The sequence below is a fragment of the Branchiostoma belcheri genome, unplaced genomic scaffold (genome assembly GCF_001625305.1).
Source record: "Branchiostoma belcheri isolate BF01 breed outbred unplaced genomic scaffold, Haploidv18h27 scaffold40, whole genome shotgun sequence".
In the NCBI taxonomy this organism is placed as follows: domain Eukaryota; kingdom Metazoa; phylum Chordata; class Leptocardii; order Amphioxiformes; family Branchiostomatidae; genus Branchiostoma; species Branchiostoma belcheri.
Window position 1 is genome coordinate 879,510 of NW_017804021.1, and position 17,858 is coordinate 897,367.

At 41.8% G+C, this 17,858-nt stretch overlaps 3 protein-coding genes across 3 annotated transcripts in view; 1 reads left to right on the forward strand and 2 right to left on the reverse strand.

Annotated features, from left to right (window-relative positions):
- Positions 1-2,006, reverse strand: part of LOC109477614 (5-hydroxyisourate hydrolase-like) — a 3,363-nt gene extending 1,357 nt beyond the window's left edge. The window contains exons 1-3 of the mRNA XM_019778957.1: positions 1,984-2,006; positions 1,232-1,398; positions 678-810 (exon numbers count right to left, since the gene is read on the reverse strand). Coding sequence (XP_019634516.1) covers positions 678-810; positions 1,232-1,368 — 270 coding nt within the window. The 5' untranslated portion in view covers positions 1,369-1,398; positions 1,984-2,006. The remainder of the gene's footprint in view (positions 1-677; positions 811-1,231; positions 1,399-1,983) is intronic.
- A 2,547-nt stretch (positions 2,007-4,553) lies between these two features.
- Positions 4,554-14,622, forward strand: LOC109477625 (alkylated DNA repair protein alkB homolog 8-like). Its single transcript, XM_019778969.1, has 13 exons — positions 4,554-4,829; positions 5,571-5,817; positions 6,326-6,460; positions 6,822-7,022; positions 9,591-9,661; positions 10,177-10,283; positions 10,831-10,955; positions 11,483-11,583; positions 12,138-12,246; positions 12,590-12,636; positions 13,036-13,185; positions 13,414-13,543; positions 13,927-14,622. Exons 1-13 carry the CDS (start codon positions 4,686-4,688, stop codon positions 14,445-14,447), a joined length of 2,088 nt encoding a protein of 695 aa, XP_019634528.1. The 5' UTR covers positions 4,554-4,685; the 3' UTR covers positions 14,448-14,622.
- A 55-nt stretch (positions 14,623-14,677) lies between these two features.
- Positions 14,678-17,858, reverse strand: part of LOC109477605 (protein THEM6-like) — a 4,300-nt gene continuing 1,119 nt past the window's right edge. The window contains exon 3 of the mRNA XM_019778947.1: positions 14,678-16,017. Coding sequence (XP_019634506.1) covers positions 15,784-16,017 — 234 coding nt within the window. The 3' untranslated portion in view covers positions 14,678-15,783. The remainder of the gene's footprint in view (positions 16,018-17,858) is intronic.

Here is a 17,858-nt window from a genome sequence, read left to right on the forward strand (position 1 = left end):
AGTAGAGGCACGTGGTAGTGTTGGCTGGGGTCATGGATCTCAAACACAATCTGAAAAGGAACAGAAAAGAAAGAATATTTTATGTTTCAAAAATTGACTGGGGGGAGGGGGGCAAATTGGGAAGTGGCCTCATGTTTTTAATTAACCCCTACAATACAAAATTACTCTCCAAGCAGAGATTTAGGTTTTTGCTTTTTGTTCACCTGCTTTCAGGCATTCTTATCGGCCTTGCATTTTTGTACTATAGCTACATGTAGAATCGTTATCATTTTTTTTACCAGTCAAATGTGTTGGATACTGCCCTACCAATAACATTCTCTTGCCAATTCGATACTGTATGGCTGCCACCAAAAGATTTGCAAACAAAGGTTTAGGGTTGTCACAACATAGGAGTAACTGAATAGCGAGGTGTATAACCTGTATTTTAGATGGCCTAATGTAGCATAGCCAAGGTGTGCAACAGTAGCAATGTTTGGACAGTGATTGCGACTGGTGTTCCAAAATGGTTTGAAGACATACATTATGTACAATGTATTATGTTAGTGTTCCAGCTACCTTCTTCAACTACAGTATCAAACCAGTAGCATTCAAGCTTCAACATCTTCATTACACTTACAGCAATATGCAGAGATACTGACATGACACAAAAATGTGCACAGATGCTGTGTTTCACTTACGTCCACATAGGGATAGAAGTACTGCCTGATGCCATTCTTGTTGAAGTATGTTCCTGTTTCAAAAGTGATCTTGTAGACCCCTGCCTCCAGACTGTTCAGCAGACCATTGCAGCGTCCGTCTGAGTTGGTTTGTCTATTTCAAAGAAAAAGAATCATCAAATGAGATGGGTTATAACATCTGCTGATGGGGTGCAATTGTATTCAAAAAGAAACTTAGCACTGCCTGCTCTATGACTTTTTTCGGGGGGGGGGTTGTGCTTATAATGTACTTTTTTGCTGAAGGCTTCTACATGGTGACCATCCCCTCCAACTTGCTACATAAGATGTCTGATACGGCACCAATTACCATGGTGACAGACTTTTGGTCCAGGCCACTGACCTTTTATTTTGGAGAACAAGAAACAGTGAAAACTGTGTTTTCCTTCTGTGAATGAAAACAAACAGTATGTTTTCCTTCTGGGAGGGAAAGTGCTCAGAAGTAGAGCATTCTGGGAAGACTTAGAGCAGACCTAGACTAGGATGGATGCCTGGCTAGTGGTGTGATATTGTCTCACCCTGAGGACACCTGGGTCCACTCCTGGCCGAGTCTCTCCCCCCTACGGTACAGTTTGATGGGTACGTCAGCTGCAGGTCTGCCCAGTGATGTGTCCAGTATGTGGGTGGTGATGGGGCTGGTGCGATTAGCTGACATGGCGAGGGGGCTCGGGCTTATAGCTGGCGACTGAAACAAACAGATAAATTTTAATGACAAAGTCTAGAAAGGTAACATTTGCCAAGCAACAGTATGTTTACCTTTGCATGGTCTACACCACATTGTAATTGTGGTGACCAGCCCCTTAAACTTGCTACATGACACAATCCAACACCACAGGGTCTCTGATATTGCAACAGTTACCATGGTGACAGACACCTGATCCAGGTCACTGACCTTACTTGTTTGGAGAAGAAGAATAAACAGACATGACAGAAGGTAAACAAAATAAAGTCTCTATCAGAAAATTAATGGGGTTGGTGTGGTCAGTTGACATTACAAGGGGGCTTGGACTTATCAAATACTATTAAGCAAACAAATAACCAAATTATATCTTATTATAATAACTAAATTACAAACAGTCCCTTTCAGAAAAAAAAGCTACTAGGTTGAGAAGGTTGCATTGGCACCTGTACCAAACCTGCCTGCATTTGTTTAGATACACACAGCTCTTTGTTTACATTGAATTTACCTCATTAAATTCTACATCTGTTATGCGATGAGACAGCTTGGAAACATCACTGTCAAGAATCCAAGTCCTGCTGTCAAACTAACCTCACTGCAGTCAGTGTCTCCAGCAGAATAGCTTCAGGTTTAGGCACTGAACTGCCTACTATGATGACTAAATTTCAATTGGGAGGAGAAACAGGATTTGCTTCATCCAAATAAAGACCAAGAAGGGCCCTTGACTCTGGTTACCAACTCCAACTTCACCTCATTCAGAGAGAGTTCTGTTCTTGAGAGTCTACAATTTAAGCTTGGAAATGGATCTTAAAAGCTTCCAAAAGGACTATCTTTTGTTACCCCACAGTGTAGGGATTGTTCCAGATTTCAAACTATATTTAAAATGTGACAAGACTAAAAGATTTCCCAGAATTTTTCTATAATCCACCTTTGTGTATGCATGAATGGATTAGTGAGGATTACCACTTCAGATGATATTGGTAGACTGAAGTACACTCTGAAGTGTTCATTCAATGTTAAGTCCTTGTTTAAAAAAATGATTACATAATTATTTTATTTTTTTCCAATTCCTTGAAAAATATTCTTTTGCTTTTTTGCTGTTAAAATTACTGTTCAGGTTGTTAAACAATTGTTATACACCAACCTGGTATGCTTGCTATTTTATTGTGCACCAGTCTCTTCCCTTTCATTAATATCAAAGGGCATAACATAGCCTCTACCAGGCCTTCTTACTGGTCATAAAATTCAGCAAAAAAGGGAAATAATGGGCCAGGAGAGTCTAACTGTGAAAGTGTTAATTTCTCCTAACTGCACAGACAAATGAACTCTATGGTGACGAAACTCCCCTGGCCGATTATGCTCCCTGTTTGGCCAAATTTTTACTCGTTCTAAACCTGTGGTGTTAGTCTGGTGGAGACTATAGCTAGCTACACAGGTTACTCCAAGTCATGCCCCAGATAACTGGTCAGAAAGAAAGCTGAGGTTGAAAAATGCTGATCAATCACTGACATCAGAAGAGGCACTAACCTACTGACCCAAAAGAATGGTAGTGGTACGATTACTAAAAATCAATAAAAGGGCACCGCCCTGGGCCTGATCCTGCCATGGTGGTTTGCCAGGTTGTATTGTGTGATCAATGCACATGTTACAATTCTTATGATGCTACTAGAAGTCCAGTAGTTAAGTGCTGCAAACAATACATAAGAGCTTCGTGGACTTAAGTTTTGGTTTCCCTAATTCCTGTGCCCCTCAACCTTTGCAATGCATAAACACGGACCAAGGAATACTATAGAAAGTTGAAATGAACTCTGACATGGGAGCCTCTGTATGTTTTTCTGTTTATGATGGTAACTATGATTGCCCAGTAAAATTCTGTTGCCTCCTCAAGAAACAAGGGACTTTTTTTCAGTTTATAAAACTTCACCTCCCTACAAAAAAAGTTAATACTGCAACATTACATTGTATCCAAATTGCATACAAACTGCAAAAATCATTAAAAGAAAAACAACACACAAATAGTTGTCGAATGAGTGTTTACATTTTCCACAATCATATACATGGCCCACCTTCCTATGTCTCGGCCTCTTTTTTCCCACCAGTTTAAAGAAAAGGTTGATGCGAAACAGTCGTCTTCGAGACTCACTCCTCGTGCTATAGTCTATAGCATCCTCAGTCATCTCACAACACAAGTCAGCAGTGTGTTCACATCATTGGGGGTCACAGCGGACCTTCCAATGCCCTGATCTAACAATGCTTTGTTGGACCTTTGCTCGTGCCGATGTTTTAAGAATGCTTCACAAGCTGAAGTATTTTGCCCCACAGGATGTATTTAATAGGGGTCAATGGGCTGGTTGTGAGGGGTTAAGTAGCCTGGTGACCATTGTCTATGGCTTTAGCGCCAGGTTGTTGGCACAGGCCTTTCTGCTATCTTTCCAACCAGTTTTTTTATTACATATGCCATCTCGTGTTGAAACACCTACTAGTAGAGAGTGAGACAAACTGGACAGACAGGCTCACTCTTAATGTCACAGGAGACAAAATGGTCTGTTCACCTGAGCCCTAAGGGCTTAACGTTACATCATCATCAGTTTGGGCAAGGACATTATATACAGTCCTTGGTTTGGGCAAGCTGTCCAGACTAAATTATGTTTCCAAATGCATTGTCATAAATTATTTTCAAGATGCATTTCTAGACTAGAGTTTGACAACCTCATAACTTTGTCAAATGATATGTTAACCTTCATAATAACATACTAAGTATTATACAGGTTTTTGCACTGATTATGCAAATGTATCCTCATTTGCATAAACAATGTCAGTTGATGATCAACTCATCCTCAGTTCACAGTTCAATGCAAGCTGATGATAACGTGTAAATTTTAATGTTTATTATTGTTTTAACTTAATAAACATGTTGGGGACACTATAATTATAAAGCTTTTCTTCGGAAACTCAACATTGAAAGTTCAAACAGTTAGTATGTTAGTGTTCTTACTGTTCAATTATTGTCACATTCTTTCAGATGTTGGCTTACATAGCTGTGAACTAAGTTAACCACCTGTCCAGAACAACAAAGTTATAAGACCCTAACTTTACCTCTGTGTGTGTAAGGTGTCTTCCAATGGCGGCCAGTCGTGAACTGTGCATGTGTCTGAATGAGTACCACCCTTACTGTTGGTGAATTCACTTAAAAAGAAGCAGGTTAATGTGTAAACAGCGTCTCAAGTCAGTTCCGGGTGTATCACACACCCTTGGATGTCTTGAGTGGTCAAAGTTCAGAGGTCGAAAACAAGATGGCGGCGCCCATGGATCAGGAAAGTTGCGCCGTGAAAACAAAACTCACGAAGTCGGAGAAGAAGGCTTACAAAAAACAGAACAAGGCGCGACAGACTTTATTACGGCACGAAGGCATCAGTACGAGCAGTGAAGCAACCAAGGTAGGTTTGATAACTCCCCAGCCGAACACACGGTCTCCCGAATCTCGGGACGGCCGGTGGGAAAAATTATGGCCTCATGACTTGTCATGGTCTAAAATAAATTATCTTTAATAATGTATAATAGACTTAGATTCCTGAAATACTTGGTGTTAGGATCCTCCCGTGCACTGGTCAAGCTTTCTCCACCCAGGGCGGTTTTGAACCAGGTTCTCTGTTGCTTGAATGCCAGACCCTAGCGCGACACGATACTCCCTTCGGCCTGGGGAAGCCACACGCCCCGATCCCAGAGTTTATTTAACACCCGGGGTCTAATTAATGATTTGATAGCAGGGTGCCAAATCCGGGAGCGGGGCGTGATGTTGGGATATTTATTAGTAGTAATCTCCAAGCAGAACTTTTGGTGGCTGCTAAGAGTAACTAAGACAGTATGAAATTGGCCAGGCAGTATCCATTGTCCAGGCTAAGTTATTACCATTTGCCACCCCAATAAAAACGCCTCTGTAAAAACGCGTCAAAAATAAGCTGAATTCTTAGCCTCTGCTTTGAGAGTTGTGTTGGGGAAACTCAGTCGAAATAATTGTTTACCAGTAAAAAAAACGGTGGGGTCTGGCACCCAGGCCAGGGTTTCAGCGGCCTTCAGGTGCATCTGACAAACAGACAAACAAACCAACAAAATATCCACAGATGCTCAGCTAAATATATTAGTAAACAATACCATATATTGTTTTTGTGTTGCCCTAGCACCTGGTTGTGGCCAACGCAGGACTGAGTAATGGGGTACATCGAGAGGAGTTGTGGAGACTATTCCAGACCCTCGGGGACCTACAGGACATCGTCATGGTTACGGGGAAACCGTACGCTTTTGTCTCCTATGCCGACCAGCAGTCAGCTGCTGCAGCGTACGCAGCCTTCAATGGGAGGATGTTGAAAAGTCCAGAAGAGCTGCAACAGCCTAATGTCACGTTTTATTTGAACCACATTGAGAAGGGTGAGCAGAGTTGAATTTAGATTTGCACACATTTTGCTATGTTCGTATCATCCTGAAAATGGGGCAGGAGTCTTCCTTTTCTCACTCACTCTCTTTCAGTGTTCTAGCCAGCATGCATCTTTCTGTCGTTTGATGGAATATTACTGCTCAGAGCGGACAAAACTTTTGCCTAATCTGTGATATTTGACAGACAAAAATTAAGTCTGTTGAGATATGGAAAGAAGATATCATTCAGCTAGGCTTGTCTACCAGCAAAATATGCCCCTCAAAATGCAGAAAATATTGTTTCAGATTTCAAAATCCCCTGGATCCTCCCAGGCTAGGGGTGCTCAACATGATGTTATGTGAAACAAAATTGAGATGACGGAAAATTTCAGTCTAGTGTGAACACTACTCTTCGATTCCATTTCCCCAATAATATATTCTTCATAGCCAACAATCATTTGTAAAACACTGACTTAATCTGTTAGCGCTGTATTGTTTATCACTCTGTTCTCTATTTGCTCAGTCCCCTCCCAGAGAGTTGCAGGGTTAGACCTGCCCCCAGGTCTGCGGTTAGTGGAAGACTTCGTCAGTCCTGCCTGTGCAGCCAGACTGATGGAGGGGCTGGGCTGGAGCACAGACAATCAACAACAGACGGATGGTGAGTGTTAGCGGCACATCAGCAGAACTATATTATATATATGCCAGCGTGTAACCCATAATGTATCATGCATAGGACTTAAGCAGAACATTTTGTATTCCATGGTAACTGGTGCTATAGCAGACATTCTGTGGTGTTGGGTTACATTATGTAGCAAGTGGAAAGACAGTGTTGGAAGGGCTAGCCACCATTATATGAATGTATTTGAGAAAGAATAAACAATAGCAATAGTTTGTTAGGCTAGACCTTGTGACAGTAAACATTATGTATTTGCAAATGTTACCTTTACAGTGTTTTATTTATGTCTGAGGTTCAACTTTTACACAATCCTCTTGTGCTCATGATGTGTTTTTGTTTCCAGCTGAACAAGCTTTGAAGCACAGAAGAGTGAAACATTTCGGCTATGAGTTTAGATATGATAACAACAATGTGGACAAGGACAAGCCCCTCCCGGGTGGCCTTCCTGATTGGTGCAGTCCGGTGATTGACAAGATGATGTCAGAGGGACACATCAAACACAGGCCTGATCAGATTACAGTCAACCAATACCAGCCTGGACAGGGTATGTATCTATGTGGCACATAAATTTTGCCCCCCCACCCACTCTGATGCCTGCGGCTTGATTGACCCGCTTCCACTCCAGGCAGAGCATAGGTTGGTGCCCATTTCCAATTGGAATAAAATTCCATTTGGAATAAAAGAAAGGCAAATACATGTAAAAGAAATTGAAATACAGGTGCATCCAAAGAACATCTTTCCTCACCTGAGTTGAAGCTGTGTGCTTGACAGTCAGACCCACTGTAAGCCCTGTACCAACCACCAATAGAACCACTGCAACAGCCACAACCACAAGTCTGCCTCTGGACAGGAACACACCACTCCTTTGTGCAGCCTCCATTTTAGTACCCATGAACTCGTCCTGACCTGAAATGGATGAACACATCTATCACCACCTCGCAGAGTGTATAAACAGTTTTAACTTGTCACACAGTCAAGACAATACTTGACGGTTGATGGAAAAATCTGTCCAGCGCAAGACACTTATTTTGTTCTTGGCACACAGTTATTGTGTATTTTATAGGTCACTCAAGCATCTGGAGGACATGAAATCCCCTTGAAACCTCAAACCGGGCTCTATCTACTAAGTATAACTTTGAGTTCGTTCTTCATTCCACACACAACATATCAGTGACCTTGAGCGATGGTAGAATGCCAACTGTTTACCTTTAACCCTGCTCAGGGTGAGAGATCTACCAATCAGGGTTGGTCAAGGTGACTCCAGAAAGAAAAAAGGTGTCAAATGGGAGCCTACAAATATGCGTCAAAATGAGAGAAGTCACCCCGGCTGCATTTACTTTGGAAGGGTAAAACACAAACATGAGCAGTTAATTTTTAACCTAAGTTAGACTTAGATACGAGCTAAGATAAGGACTTGTTGAATTCGAAGGTTGTACAGTTTTGGCAGGCTCTCCTTGGGCCTGTAGTACTCCCACCTAGGAGGGTCTGCATGGGGGGTCCTCATTACGCTTTACGCTAAATTTATGGAGGCTCGCAACGCTTTACGTTAAATTCTGGGAGGCCGGCAACGCTTTACGTTAAATTCTGGCGCTTCGCTACGAATAACGCTAAATTCAAGTTGGTGTTGCAATGTTGACTGATCAAATTCACCGACAATGTCGCAAACAATAGCTGTGACGTACACCTTGCAATGAAGCGCGCATGCAAGGTACTTCACATAGCATTCATAATTTGGTACATAACGGAACCCACTTTAGAACATTCACTTCACCAATTGCAACCTGCATCGTCAGCGCGGCGCGTCAGCGCGGGGGGAGAGTACGAGAGGGGGGTTTCCCCCAGGAAATTTTTAAAATTGAGAGGCTCTCTGGTGTATTTTAGAGCTCGATTTCTGAGCAACTAACCAACGAACTAATACTGATTTTGTTTTGGTACATTCATATGCCCATCGGTACATTTTACGACTGAGAAAATAAAATGTTCGTAAATTTCATAAATATTCAAAAATTCGTAAAATTCATAAATTCGTAAAAAATTCGTAAATTTCATAAATATTAATGTTCATAAATATGTTCGTAAATTTCTCGAAACGGGGTGAACAAGTTCGCGAAGAATTTTAGTTCGTGAAACAAAAGAACCAGATAAAAAATGCCGCCTCTTGATAGACAACCTGCCGGACCACCGTATGCGCAATCACGAGCATCGCGTGAGCCATGGTGGGATTGTACCGCACACATGGACCCAGATGGGACAGGCAAGAAAGGGGCAGACAAGATAAAGCAGAGATGAAGATGCGACTAAAATTGACTCCAGATGTGCTCCCGCCACCCGGCCAATACTGACCGATAATAGCACAGAACTCCACTGATGTCATGGGTGCTCTCGTGTCCAGGTTAGACAATAGAAATCCTGGGTACGACGTTGACCCAACAGGTCATCCGCTGGTTGCTGGTTCGTCCGCTACGGCTTACGAAAAATGGGAGTCCAGACTACGATTTACGGGGAATTTTTAGGCTCGATTACGCTTTACGTGAAATGCGCTGGCTACGCTTTACGGGAAATTTTCGCCTCCTCACTACGAATTACGGTAAATAAAATAACTTCCCTACGAATTACGGGAAATTAAAAAGGCCCGCCTACGCCTTACGGAAAAGAGCATGCAGACCCTCACCTAGAGCTCAACAACTAGACTCTCAGTGGGAGTTTTGCACAGTGGTAGTCATAGGAACTATCTTTTTAGTTTGATCTGCTCATCACCCCATCTGTACTTGTTTTGGAAGAGTAGATCACCTTCACAAACATGTCATTGAACAGTTAATTTTCAAGTATAGACTAACAGTTACATGTAGATGCAAGATAAAGACTGCATGTTAAACTTTGTATACTTGGTTTGACCAGATTTTATAATCAGTATTTGCTCAATCATTGCTCTTCCCAGAGTCCATGTTAATTTAAAAAAAAGAAAAGCATGAAGATGTTTTCTTACAAATTGAATGTTTTAAATAATTTGCATCTGGTCTTCAAATTTCTTACATTTTATGACAATAATAACAGAATCTTTTTGTCATGATTGTTCACTTTTACTGAAATGTATTTTTTTTCTTCCTCTTAGGAATCCCTCCCCATGTTGATACCCACTCAGCATTTGAGGATGAGATTTCTTCCCTAAGTTTGGGTGGACAGGTGAGAAGAACCACTACATGTATTTGTATAAGACTCTGTGGAGAAACAATAAGATGTACACCATCTTCTTGTCTGCGTACAACTGTTCTGAACAGACTTTGGGGTCACATTAGCTTACAGAATTTGTTTAGCCTGGATGCCAGACTGTTCTCAGGGCCAATACACAGGCCAGTCCTCAGTCAGACCCAAAATGTCCTTGGGGACATGTTGGCCCTGGGACACAAGGATGCCTGTATTAGTGTATACTGTGCCTGGTAACAGTCTGGCACCCAGGCTATTGGGCTACAGAATGTGGAGTGTCTGGCTTTCATACATGTATGTGGACAAGACTTATACTAGCTATGGACATGTTCCTGTCTGTACCATGCTACATGTTGCCAGTAAAGCCTGTTTTCTCTCTATTGTTCTTCTTTCTTGACACATGTCACATTTTGCATTTGATCAGTTCTCTGCCTTAAAAATGCCATTTTTCAAAATGAAGGACTCTGTAAGGTTTGTAACTTTTTCTTCTACAGACAGTTATGGACTTCAAGCACCCCAGTGGAAAAAGAGTTCCTGTTGTTTTACCTGCCCGCAGTCTGCTGGTCATGTCTGGAGAGGCTAGGTACCTGTGGACACATGGGTTAGTGGGTGTATTTGCCTTCTGTTGTTAGATACAGTAACACAGTTTTGTGGCGCATTGAACAGCCAAGTGGCTAAGCCAGCAGACCCGAGATCCAGAGCTCATGGGTTTGATTCCTTGCACACCTGGCTAGACGTTGTGACCTTGGGAAAGGCACTTTACCCAACTTTCCCTACTCCACCTAGGTGTAAAATGGTCATGTAACAAGACAACAAAAAGACAACTATACATAAATACATTTAAACAACCATACAATGTCATACATAATATTATATCCCAAACTCAAACCACACACAGTTACATGTACCTGACTTCCTGACTATCTGAATAAATTTAGGGAGGTAAAAGGTGGTGGAAGAAGAGGGCTAGTCACTAGAAATTTAAAATGACCTACCACTAGCAGAACATTTGAGGAATTGTGAAAACTGGTGGAAGATGACAATCACTCATACCGGTAAGTGTCATTAATATATGAATCAAGCTAACTTTTGACTACATTTGTACTAAACAAATTTCGGTAAAATGTTGGACTTTTTCTCACTCCCAGGATCATTCCCAGGAAGTTGGACCCCGTTCCTGTGAAGGGGCAGGAAGAGTCCATTACACTAGCCAGGAGGGAGGTCCGCACATCTTTCACCTTCAGGAAGATCAGGCACACGCCTTGTGACTGCAGTGAGTTATGACATTCTATCATCCTCCCATCTGTATTTTATGTTCTACAACAATGGTCGAATGTTATTCTAACTTATGATTAATGACAGCCTTGTGTTGTTAATTCTCCAAGAAAAACATGAAAGTTTGTTGGTACAAGTCATTATAAAGAAAAGGCTAAACTTTACTAACACTAGAATGAATTAGGACTTACCCAAATTTTTGGGAAACTCTTTCAACCTTGTTCACGGAATGGACAAGATGGGTCAAATCCGTGAACGAGGTTGAAGGAGTCAGCCAAAAATTTGGGTAAGTCTCAATTCATTCTAGTGCTAGTTTACTCTTTCCTTCACAATTTTTAAGAAGGGGTTTGGGTTATTTTTGCCAGGAAATTATCAAGCTTTCTTTTCTGTATCAGTGTCTTTTTTTTTATGCCTACCCAAATGGTAACTGACTGGCCAATGGATACTGCCTTTGATACTGTCTTTGCAGCCACCAAAAGATCTGGTTTGAGATTATGTTTTGTTGTCCTGTTCCTTTCCCCCCAGAGTACCCATGCCAGTGTGACTCCCAGCTACAGCAGACAGGTCCATCTCTACCCAGGACTGAGGGGGAGGCAGGTCAGCTGGAGCAGCAGCATGTGCACCAGGTACTGAGGCCTTGGAAAAAATGAAGTGCTGGATCAAGATTCTGATTGGTTTGCAAGGGGTGTTTGGGAGGCAATCCAGATCCACAGACAATGCAGTACCTTGAACAGGAACAGGGGGCGTCACTACCTAAAGCCTGTATGACTGTCTCTTGTCACATGATGATCAACATCAAGTCATGTGACAAGGGAACTCCAAGATGAGATCTTTCAGTTTGATAAAGAGATAGAGTGCTAACTTTCTGTTATGTGTATTGTTTAAGATATTCGTCTAAAAAAAAAGGAGAAATGTTATGTGTCTGATAAACCGACCAACCTTAGTAAAAACCTGCCGACCCTCACCTTTTTTAGGGACTGAACCGCTGGCAAGGGATGTCAATTTTTTATCTCAATTCAAAACCGCCTGAATTGTTATTTCACACATTTTCAGAAGCCAGTTTTTCATTCAGTAAGTCGGATGACATATTTGTCCCTTCCCCACAATAAAGACTACTGAACAAAAATTAAATACACTACATATTATCAAATTTTCATGTTGTTTCCGTCTTTTATTACAGGTATATGAGGACATCGCTTCTCATTTCAGTTCTACCCGACACTCCCCTTGGCCACGGGTGGTTGACTTCTTAAAGACAGAGCCTGTGGGAGCTCTAGTGGTGGATGTAGGTAAGAAAATATGTCAAAGGTATTTGTTCTCAACAACCAATGGAATGATACACTGTTTTCGAAGCTGTGTTTTTTGTGTGGAGTCAAACCTATACCAGTAACCACCTCTGCATAAGGACCACCTGATCACTCTGACCACTTTTTGATGGTCCCTTAGATGAATTTTCCCATTGACACAAGCATGAAGAATCATGTCTGTGGTGACCACCTGAACACACAGACCAGATTTTATTGGTCTCATGAGTGGTCTTCTTGGGCAGTTTTTACTGTACTTAATAAGAAAATTTTACACCTGTGTATCCTTGTTGTTTGATTGTTGTTCTTTCTATTATTTACATCACAGGTTGTGGTAATGGAAAGTACCTGGGAGCCAACAAGGATGTGTACTCTGTAAGTACAGCAGTCTGAGATGCACTTAAAAGATTCTGGTTTTGATGAGTTGTTTCCTTTCTACATGGAGAAAGACTTTTCATTGCTGCAGCTCAACATTTCCTCTACGACTAGATAGTAGTGGTAATAGCAGTGTTATGTACAAATGTATGGCACTGATACACCATAACGACCAGTACAGATTGCTCACTGTAACATCATTGCCGACATCTAATTGGCAAAAATCAAGAACTGGAAGAATGATTTGGAAACTTCGATTTTCCCTAACATCAGAAGTTTAGTTTTGGTCCAAACCTCCTTGTTCATTGAATAATACCTATCACGTTTGACTATTTTCTGGAACTGTTGTATTTTGGTGTCATGTGGTCTCTGTCTTACCTGTGACCTGTGTGCCTTCAGCTGGGGAATGACAGGAGCAGTGGCCTGGCTAACATCTGCAGGGACAGACAGTTGGAGGTGTTTGTGTGTGACGCCATGTCTGTGCCGGTCAGGACTGGTGCTGTAGATGCTGCCATCAGTATAGCTGTCATCCACCACTTCTGTACACAGGTGTGTGTTAAGCATTATGTTGAACACTCCTCAGCTCTCTGCATCTACATATAATCAAGTATCACTAAACTCGAGTGTAAATGTGTACCCAGATGAAGACTTGATATATATGCAGGCAAAAACCTTTTAAGTATGAAAACTGTGTACACAATGTCATGCAAATGTACGATAACTCAATTTTTTTCATGTAAATCAGCCAACTTTGAATTTCTCCTTCTGTATCTGAAGGAAAGAAGACTGAAAGCTGTGAAGGAACTGGCCAGACTCCTCAAGCCAGGAGGGAGGGCCCTTATCTATGTCTGGGCTTTTGAGCAAGAATACAAGAATGTCAAGTCCAACTACTTAAAGGACACCAAAGGTAATGTAGAAATGTAGAAAAGCTGTAGGGGAATTTTCCTGGTACAATGAGCTCATAACACATTTCTATAAACCCGCAGTCATACAATGATTCAGAACCTTCCCCTGATCATGACCACCAACCAGACAAGGTTGGCTGGAATTCGGGAGCAGTCTGACCAGATTTGTAATATGAGTCAAATCAAATTTGAGTCAAATTTAACTGGCACACTACCAACACCCCCTACCCCAACCCCCACTGTCTGCTGCTGACCTACTCCCAACCTTGCTGAACACCACCCAACCTTGCTCTTGACTTGCTTCCAACCATGGTTAGGGTGAGTTCTGCAGTGTTCAGGAGACAGGGACTTTACTAACCAACTTTTAATCACTCTCTCATTTTAGAGCACCAGAATGGTGATGTAGGAGACAAGAGCAGCACGAGACCCACCCAAGAACAACAAGGTGCAAGTCTTCCCATTCATGTCAACAGAACCTCCTTCAAGACCCAAGACATGCTGGTTCCTTGGCACTTCAGGGATGGTGCAAAGAAACAACAGAGGGGCTCTCAGCCAGGCCTTCAAGTGCCGAGTAACTCAGGCAGAGAAAAGAATCCAGAGAGAGACACAAGAGATTGCACAGAAGAGACGAACTTGGACAGGAACAGTGAGCAAAATTCTGACAAACCATTGGAAGTGGGGAATCACAAGAAGCAGGATTCAGAGGAGGAAAATGTCAAAAGTTGTTCTGGTGCTTGTGCGTCAGATTGCCAGCAGAGCCAAGATGAGCCAGTCTACCACAGGTTTTACCATGTTTTTAAGGATGGAGAGTTGGAGGAACTCTGTAACAGTGTGCCTGGTGTTTCAGTTGTAGACAGGTACTATGACAAAGGCAACTGGTGTGTGGTAATACAGAAATGTTTGTAGGCAAAGACAGTGGAAAATGACAGATGTACCTTGGAAAGGTTGTGCACAAATGAAATCTCTGTTAACCAAGTAATTACTTGACAGTAAACAATGATTGTCTTTTATTATTACAGTATACCGGTATCACGTGTACATCACATTTTTTAAATCATATCCCTTCCTGGTCCAGAGAAACTCCTGAGATATTGTCCCTGATGCAAATTCCTGTCATAATATTATCATATCCAAAAATAATTTGATCAGGTTGTTAGACCATAGGATATTGGAGCTTTTCTTTTTCACATCCAGTAAAATATCTCACATGATTATGTTTCTGTGCCTATCAGACATCTTCCTCAGAGCTTCCGACTGTTCTCACTGCAAAAGTGCCATCGACTACATAAAGCAGCAAGAAGCAGTATTCCAGTCACAAGCTCTGAGGAAGATGTCAGATAGGCATTGTAAAGTAAGCAGGTGAGAGTCATTTAACTGGTTGTGAAAAAGAAAACTCCAGATATCTAAATATATCATGTCATATGGATTAGACCAAGTATACCACAATCACTGCCAATTAATGAGAATGGAGGAAACCAAATGTTAGATTCCCAATGATCTGAAATCATATCCATTAATCATAAATCATTTTACTAATCATAAAGCAAAGCCTAGAGAAGCTAGTTTTACCATGGAGGTAAAACTACCTCCATGGTTTTACACACCATGTGCACGAGGATGAGTAATTCTAAATCATGACAGCACAAGATGCAGGCTGCACTGGACATATTTTCCCAACACCTAAAGCACAGTATGAATGCTTTAATGCTGACTTGTTACAACTTTGCCATCACCCCATGATCATGAAGCTAACTTCATCTTTTCCACTACAGTAGACTCAGTTATTTGTATTGCCCTTATGTGTCTGCACTGCTCTTACATGAAGGTCAACTTGATGTAAATTCACAATTCAGCCACAGGGCTGCAAAAAAAATTAACAAACACAAATAACCCAATCTGTATACATACATCTTTGCTTAAGCTGGTCCAACAACCCTACATAGAGTACTAGTATCTTAACACTTGAACCTCCTGCACTGAGTCACACAAATAAAGCCCCTGAGGTACCAAATACAACGTAGTCAGAGTTAGAGGAACTCTGTAATTGGCAAGTTACAGAGTTGCAGACACCATCCAAAAATACTAAATGATATGTAATAAAGATGGGCAAAAAACAGAAGCTTCTTCAGTTTAGCTACTAGTACTACCAGTGTAAGTACATAAGAGGGAGACCTGATGGCAAATATATGGACTACAGCTGGTTTCAATCTCATGGTATACTCCGTCTAACCCACGTGGCATGTCATAGACTCTTGCGAAGGTTCTCGCTGGAGATGCTGTTCATTTCGATCCACGAGGTGATCTCTGGGGGGAACTCTGGGCTGTCCATGGGCTCCCCACGCGTGGCGTCCACCACCCTGGCAGGACTGGTACGGAGCACGGCCTGCTTACAGTACACTATTGCACAGATGAAGTTATCCCTCAGAGACTCCAGTCGCTGCTCCACATAGAAAGACTTGTCGTCCCAGCATAAAATCTGTGGAAAAGACAATATTGTTCAACTTCCAACACAAGAAATTACACTATACAACTCCCATGTTTGTCAAGGAATAAGCAATCTGCCACTTCTGTGACATACATTACCCAGAGGAAACGTGACTCCGTGAGCAGTGGACCAACCCGTCTTTGTCATCTGCATAACATGATGTCACAGACGTGGTGGATTGCTGATTCCTTGACAAAGACTGGATTTGTACAGAATTTTCCTGCACACAATCTGGTCCTTCTATATGGCTAACTCCAAATTCTTTTAGGCCGGTTTCTACTACATTTTGTACTTACTAAGTATTCAGCTAGCAAAGGAGTCTGGTGGAGCCTAATCAGTTACCATGGCAACAGACATCTGGGCCAGGTCATTGACCTCATGTGTTTAAAGAATGAAGAAGATTAAGAAAGAGCAAACATGTGGCAAAAACAATATGTTTTCCTTCTGCAAAGTTATACATGACAAATTGACAATGTTCACAATTCTTGCCTTAGATCTGACTCGGAAAGGCTCCAGGAACTGTAGTGACCTGCGGAAGCGGATGGTAGAGGCTCCCAGTACCATGGAGCCTCCCAGCTTCACTACGTTATCCCAGAGTCCTGTCGACTCGTACAACTGGAACCTGCCGAAGTCACACTTCCGAGTGAAGCGAGCGTTGTTCTTGTGGCACATGAAATCCATATCAGTGGTGGTCACCAGGCCTGGGAAAGAAGTGAAAGAATTATCCACCCTGAATGTCCATCACAATTAGCAGTTCAGCCAATGAGAGGATGGCAATTAGTACTAGTAGTTCAACCAAAGAGAGAATGGTAATTATCAGCTCGACCAATGGAGAGCCTCGGCCCTCCATGTCCATCAAATACATTGTACTTGCATTTCTATGTTTTGAACTTTTGATGGAGGTGGCGAGAGAGGTCCATAATGCTTTTGCACCATTGATTTGTTGTAAGTAATCGATTATGGGAATGTGACATCTTTGACAATTTGATAATATTGTGAATAACAAAAGTTAACACCTCATGATTCTGTCAAACGCAAATATTTGCATTTTTATGGTTTCATTTTGAAGTTCTACGTCTTGACGGAGGTGGGCGGGGCTATGGTCTACATTAACGTCCACAATGTTATGTGTATGCCACCTGTTATCATGATGGATTGAGAAAACCCGTTTCATTCATCAAAGCTACAGGAATTTTTGTTAATACAATAAATGACAGCGCTTTTGAGAAATCCGCATCAAGGATGAAAGCAAGAAATCTTCGTTCACCATTTAAATCTGACCTTATCAACAAAGGTTATGGGGAGGAAGGGGCATGAATGAGGGTCTGCATGCCCTTTTTCGTTAACCGTTATGGGCTATTTTAATTTACCGTTAATCGTTGCCGACCCGCTCTAATTCAACGTTAAGCGTTATCAGTATATTCATCGTGAAGCGTTATTGGTCGTTTTAATTCAACGTAAAACGTTATTTGTCATCCTAAATTCAGCGTTAAGCGTTAATGAATAATTCTTCGTTACGCCTAATTTTGCCTTTCAAAGTGCAGGAAAATGCGTCATTGAAGGTTTAAAAATACAAAATTTGAAAAATATGAAAACATCAGAAGGACCGACAAACACTCTCAACACCATGATTTGCCTCTCAAAATGCGGGAAATTGCGTTTTTGAAGGCTTAAAAATCCTAAAAAAACCCCCCTAGATTAATCCATCGGTAAAACTGGGCAGACTGAAAAAATACAAGCTGACCGACGTCGACTCGGACTCCCCTTTATTTGTGGACGCACTCGGGGGCCAGGACAGGTGGGAAACACAGGGAACACATACCTTTATTTTA

Excerpts from the sequence above, each read along its gene's own strand:
- LOC109477625 (XM_019778969.1), top strand. The coding sequence starts at position 4,686 with ATGGCGGCGCCCATGGATCAGGAAAGTTGCGCCGTGAAAACAAAACTC. Across the intron at positions 10,284-10,830 it reads AGGTACCTGTGGACACATGG|GATCATTCCCAGGAAGTTGG; the intron begins GTTAGTGGGTGT and ends TCTCACTCCCAG. Across the intron at positions 12,637-13,035 it reads CCAACAAGGATGTGTACTCT|CTGGGGAATGACAGGAGCAG; the intron begins GTAAGTACAGCA and ends GTGTGCCTTCAG.